Genomic DNA, 5,842 nt, shown 5'->3' with positions numbered 1-5,842 from the left:
AATCGAGACACTGGAGACAGCCCTCAAGGCAGTGAAAACAGGAGTTGTCCGAAGGAAATGCTTATGGCTTTGTGAAAAGATGACATGTCTCGTGAAAAAAATTGATGGTGTTCCAAGTGACCAGCTGTGGCGAATATATACACAGAGAGGGCTGAATAAACCTCGCAAGAGAGTGCAGAGTTCTAAAACCAAGGATCCAGGGACAGGTCAGCCCATGGCGCCCCTTCTCGAACCTCAGCGGGCCCCTCCATCTGCCCACGGAGGGCCCCCGTGGGGGGATCAATGGTTCCGGGGGTGAGAGAGGATTGGGCACCGTTTTCTGACTTGTACCCTTTGCAGGAGGCAAGGGAGGGGAATCAATATTATGGTCCCCACAAACTGTAAATGCCCTGATTGATGCTGGAGCGGAAGTTTCCTTAATATATGGGAATCCCAGGAAATTTAAAGGACAACCTGTGATTATCACAGGTTTGGAAGGAAAATAAATTGAAGCTGTACAAACATAAATAGAAATGAAAATAAGAAATCTCCCAAGACGATTATATCAGTCATGATTGTCCCCGTTCCTGAATACACAAAAGTTATAGACATTCTAAAAGGACTAACTTTAAATCATTCTGATGGTCAGTCTCAGTTTGGAGTTAAACCCTCCATTAGTGCCAGACCTGTTACAGTCGGGAGAGTAAAAATGTCTCCTGTGCAGATTCCAGCACAGGAGCAATACAGAATTCTGGGAGATGAAGAGATGAAGAGATATCACAGACAATTAACGATTTATGAGATGTAGGAGTTTTAAAGCCAACCACCACAGCTTGGAACAATCCGATACGGCCTGTCAAGGAAAGTGACGGATCCCGGGGAATGACGGTGGATTTTAGAGACGGAAGGCGGCAGATTTATTTTGCAGCAATGGGGGATTCGGCATAAGACAGGTATTGCTCATAACCCCACAGGACAGGCAACAGTCAGACGTGCACATGCTACACTAAAAGCCTTCATTTTAAAACAGAGAAGGGGGAATTCTCTGGACACACCACGTAATCAACTGGCGATGGCTTTATACACTCTTCATTTCTTAACCAGAAATCGTTTTGCCTCGGCCGCAGCAGAACGTCATTTTAGCACCACAACAGACTCTATAATAAACCACGGGTCTTGTATAAGGATCCCGAAGGAGACCCGACCTGGAGAGGGCCAGTGGATCTGCTGGGGTGGGGACACAATGCTTGTGTTTTATCGCCCACAGGTCCTCGGTGGATACCGGCAAGGAAAGTCAAGCCATACCGTGAGCTGGAAGGAGCAACCCTCCAACCCGATGCCACAGACCCCTCGACTGACGGTGCAGGAATCGACACGCAGGCTACGTTCCCCTGGGAACCCGGCGACTGCAGCTCTCACTTGGGGGAGTCTGAAACAGCTACAACAGAAGGCAGAAGGCACAGTGGCAGCGGTGGGATCCTGATGTACCAGTAGCAATAACAACACACGATGAACTGGAGGAGCTTGGCTTCCTCCTCGAGACACAGAGAATCAGTCATATCATCTGAATGTGGCCAATATAACGTTGTATGCGGATGCCCCCCCTGTGTGCGTGTCCACAGGAGGAGGGGGTGCGTGTGTGCAGCCACAACAGCACCTGCAGTTTGGACCGTTGTGCAACTCATCCGTATACTTTGTTGGCTGGAAAAGAGGCAGGAATAGGATGAAATGCTTGTAGGTTCTGTGCCAATTTTCCACCACTGGGTACTTCATTGCTAAGTAAAACTGCACTCCATCAGCTCCAACGGAAGCAATAGTACTGGCCGATATCAGATCTTCATCACAGAGCCTCAATATTTTAGTTGTCTATCCACAGCCAATGTATCTAGCCACAAGCTTACAGGAATTTTTTCCTTTGAGATGTAGATCTGAATTTGTAGTGTTAAGGCCTGAATAACAGGCCTGAAACAAGTTGACTTACAGATGAACTTTATAACTAAACATTACCCATTATTAGTTTTTGTTAATTAGTAAAATCTGTATTACCATTAGCATTAATTATTAGTATTTGATCATTAACAAAATATATAGGCTTAGTAGTGTCTACTGAAAGATGTAGCTTGGACAAAATGCAGTTATTAATAAGGATGAAATGTTGTGAGAATGGATATCCAACTTTCTCTGTTCAGCAATGTTAAAGATGAATCCAAGTGTTTGACCTTGTTAGAAACTCCCTTGATTTTCCTCCCCGAGGCCTGGGCAGGCTCTGGGTTGAATCCAACAGGAGGAGGAAACCAGATGTTTCTGCTCAAAGAAAAGTGCAAGTTATTTTGGCTTGCTGATTTGGATAGATGAGGCTGGACCCGCTTGCAGCGACTTTGGCTGCCTCACCTACGCATGGACGCACCGCGTGGGATTTCCCACGTGCAGGGAAAGGCTCAACAAATCCTCGCTGCAACCGGGGCTGCCCAGCGCCTGCGGATCTGGATATTAATACCCCATTGTGTAGTAAAGATTAGGTGCATTGGCCTTGTTTTATTATACATAGTAATAAGCAAGTGACCTATTCTGTACTTTTCTTACTGCTTATTTTTGTAGTCCTTAGTTATATCCTTTGACTATTGGTAGTGAAATCAGCCTACTCTTTTCACTCAGGGGTCTGAGTTTAACTGGCATCCTCGAAATTAGTGCATGGTGACATCATGAGAGAGTCAGGCAAAAGTTTATCATGGCTCAACCCTTGGCATTAATTTGCAGGTCTGAACCTACGGATGTGGGTTTTAGCAGGCCTGGGATGTTTGATTTTTTTTACAGAATTTGCAATCCTGCGACACGTATGACGCCTCCTGTCCACAGTGAAAAAGGCCCAACTGAGACTGATTGCAATGATCGTCATGGAAACGAAGCTACAAAACAAAAGAGGGACAGATGTGGAATTAAGAATTGGTGGTTAGCAAAATTTAAACTGGCCTTGAGGTTAGAAGAATGATCGTGGGAAACTGAGGCAGCACCATATAACACCATGTTGGGAGAAAAACAGCAGTAAAAAACACCCCCTGCAGAGTGTGGTGAGCATGTGAGCAATAAACAGGCAGAACCTGAAGGACACTAGGATGTAAAAGTAAAAACAAACCCATGTAAACAGGTGGGAATAAATTGGGAGCTGGCAGACAGTGCAGTGGCATTTGCTCTTGGCAATGCCCCCCCTTCAACAAACTGGTGTGAGTTTGTCATTGTTCTGCACATCGCCCAGATCCCGGCTGCACCGAGACTGAAATTCAGCAATACATAAAATATTGGGGTGTTATCAACATGGCTTTCGTCAGCAAATTTGCGGCTGCCCATACAGGCTACTATGAAGGAAATTAAATCCATCCCAAAGAGACCATTGAACCTGCTCTTGTCGATGCTGCTTGGAGCAGGAGATTTAAGCCAGACCTCTTGCACAGGTCCATTACAGCCTCAACTCTTCTACCATTCTAGGAACAACATGGGCTCCTCTTGTGCTCCCCTTTCTTATGCTCATTCTGGGGAGCCTGAAGGACAGCATCAGGCCTGATGGGCAGCCAGAGCTTTGAAGAGGCAGCTTAGGGGGCTGGAAATGCTTTGGGAGTGCCCTTGTGTCCTGCTTAGGGGGAAGATCTCTAGTCTCTCCTCCTCACCTCATGCACTGCCAAAGTGTTCCATGTACCCCCTGCAATTCCCTGGCAGGGGCCTTTGGGTGGCCGTGAGGGACAAAGGGAGGGCCTCTGCCACTCATTTCCCAATGGAATTGCATCCCATCCCCTGCACTGTCTCCAGGAGCCCTGCCCCCAGCACCAGGCTGTGGCCAGCAGTTGGCCTCTCTGTCTCCAGGAAGCAGCCAGTCACCTGGGCCAATGGGGCTGCATGTTCTTGCTCATCCTTCCAAAGCCAGGCTCTGGGTTTGGCTACGCGGTTGTACAACCCTGTCACATGTGCAGGGACCTCGGTCTGCACCTTCAGAGAAGATCTGTAAGACCTAACACAAGACCAAACACCAGAAATACAGCAAACATGCCCAAGCTGAAGAGCTCTCCTGAGTCCTCTGGGTGCTACTTTTTTACCCACCCATGTTACATTTGTATCACTTGTGCATTTCTCTCTTGAGTTCCAGCATTGAAACTTGTAGCCAGAAGAGGACACCGAGTTTTTCTCAACACTCTCATAAAAAGCTGTTTCTGGAAGTCATCAGGGGAGGAGCAAAGTCTGAACTTAAGTCTTCCCCTTTGCCCTGGCCCATATCACCCACAAAGCCCTGAATGTGCCTGTGAGTCTTTCCCAGAATCACAGAAAGGTGGAGGTTGGAAGCCACCTCAGGAATTCATCTGGCCCAAGACCCTGCTCAAGCCGGGCCACCTACAGCCCGTTGCCCAGGCCCATCTCCAGACAGCTTGTCAACCCCTCCAAGCATGGCCACCCAACAAGCTCTCTGGGCAACCTGTGCCAGTGCTTGGTCACCCTGAGAGTGAAGTAGGGTCACATCAGGCTGCACATTGTCCCTTGCCCTGTCACTGGGCACCACTGAAAAGAGCTTGGCCCGGCCTTCCCTGCACCCGCCCTTCCTATGTTTCAGCTCCTGCTGGGATGTGCCCTGAGCCTTCTCTTCTGCAGGGTAAACAGTCGCAGCTCTCTCCTGGAAGAGGTGCTCCAGCCCATGAGCCCCTTCGTGGCCTTCGCTGGCCTCTCTCCTCTTTGCCCAAGTCTCTCGTGTAGTGGGGAGCCAAGAAGTGGAGGCGGTAGTCCCGGGGTGAGCTCAGCAGTGCTGAGCAGAGGGGAAGGATCAGCTCCCTGAGCCGCTGGCCAGACTTTGCCTGATGCAGGCCAGGCCACCATGAACCTTCTGTGCCGCAGGGGCACATCGCTGCCTCCTGGACAAGTTGTTGTCCAGCAGAAGCCTCGGGGCCTTTGCTGCGAATGTGTTTTGCATGTGGGCAGCGCCCAGCCCGCCCTGGAGCACGGGCTTGTTCCTGGCCGGCGGCGGGACGTTGCTCTTCCCCTGGCTGAAGCGCAGGAGGCTCCTGTCAGGCACTTCTGCGGCTGTCGCGGTCCCTCTGGATGGCAGCACAGCCCCGGTGTGCCCCGGTGCCCGCGGGCAGGGCCGGGGGTGAGGCCAGGGCGGGCTGGGGGCACGGGGAGGGGCCTGCGAGGGGATGTGCGGGCCGACAGCCCGTCCCTGGCGCTGGGGCCGGAGCCGGCGCCGGGGCCACAAGGGTCCCAGCTGCGCCCGGCCGAGGCGCCGACCCCCTTGGGCAGGGCTCGGCAGGGCGAGCAGGCGGGCCAGCGCCGGAGCCGCGCTGGGAGCCAAGGGCCAGGAGCCTTCGTGTGCCGGGGCGCCGCGCTCCTGCTGTGCCGCCGGCCCTGCCCCGCGGCCCTCCCCGCGCCCCCCCTGCTCCTGCCGCGAAGGGGCCGCGGCCCCGGGGCGCCGGGGCGGGGCTGTTGTGGGCGGCCACAGGCGTCGGCGCTGCCCCGGCGAGGGGCCGAGGCGGCGGGGCGGGCAGGAGCGGGCCCGAGCGCGGCTCCGCTCGGCTCCTCGGCGGCCCCGGCCGGCCCCGGCGCGGCAGGGCATGATGGCGCCCGGGCTGGGGCCGTGGCTCCTGGCCTTGGCCTTGGCCGCGGGGCCGGCAGGTGAGCGCCGGGCGGGGAGGGCAGCGAGCCCGGGGCTGCGGAAGGAGGCGGAGGCCGAGGCGGAGGCCAGGGCGGCTTTGGGGCCGCGGCTCGGGCCGGACGGGCGGCAGCAGGCGCGGCTCAGCCCCGGGGAGGGCAGGCGGGCGTTGGCCCGGGCGCGGGGCTTGGCCGGGACAGAGGCGGGTGGCGGCTGGCGCTGTGCCGGCCCGGGGGGCTT

The 5,842-nt window shown here is 54.0% G+C and overlaps 1 protein-coding gene across 1 annotated transcript in view; it reads left to right on the top strand.

The window, feature by feature from the left end:
• Window positions 1–1,574: 1,574 nt before the first annotated feature.
• Window positions 1,575–5,842, top strand: part of LOC141953260 (uncharacterized) — a 101,031-nt gene continuing 96,763 nt past the window's right edge. The window contains exons 1-4 of the mRNA XM_074891730.1: window positions 1,575–1,587; window positions 2,836–2,928; window positions 4,821–5,025; window positions 5,453–5,625. Of these exons, the coding sequence (XP_074747831.1) occupies window positions 1,575–1,587; window positions 2,836–2,928; window positions 4,821–5,025; window positions 5,453–5,625 (484 nt within the window). The remainder of the gene's footprint in view (window positions 1,588–2,835; window positions 2,929–4,820; window positions 5,026–5,452; window positions 5,626–5,842) is intronic.

Source organism: Strix uralensis, chromosome 22 (assembly GCF_047716275.1).
Source record: "Strix uralensis isolate ZFMK-TIS-50842 chromosome 22, bStrUra1, whole genome shotgun sequence".
Lineage (NCBI taxonomy): Eukaryota > Metazoa > Chordata > Aves > Strigiformes > Strigidae > Strix > Strix uralensis.
The sequence above is the reverse complement of the archived record's forward strand: the minus strand, read 5'-3'. Positions and strand labels throughout refer to the sequence as shown.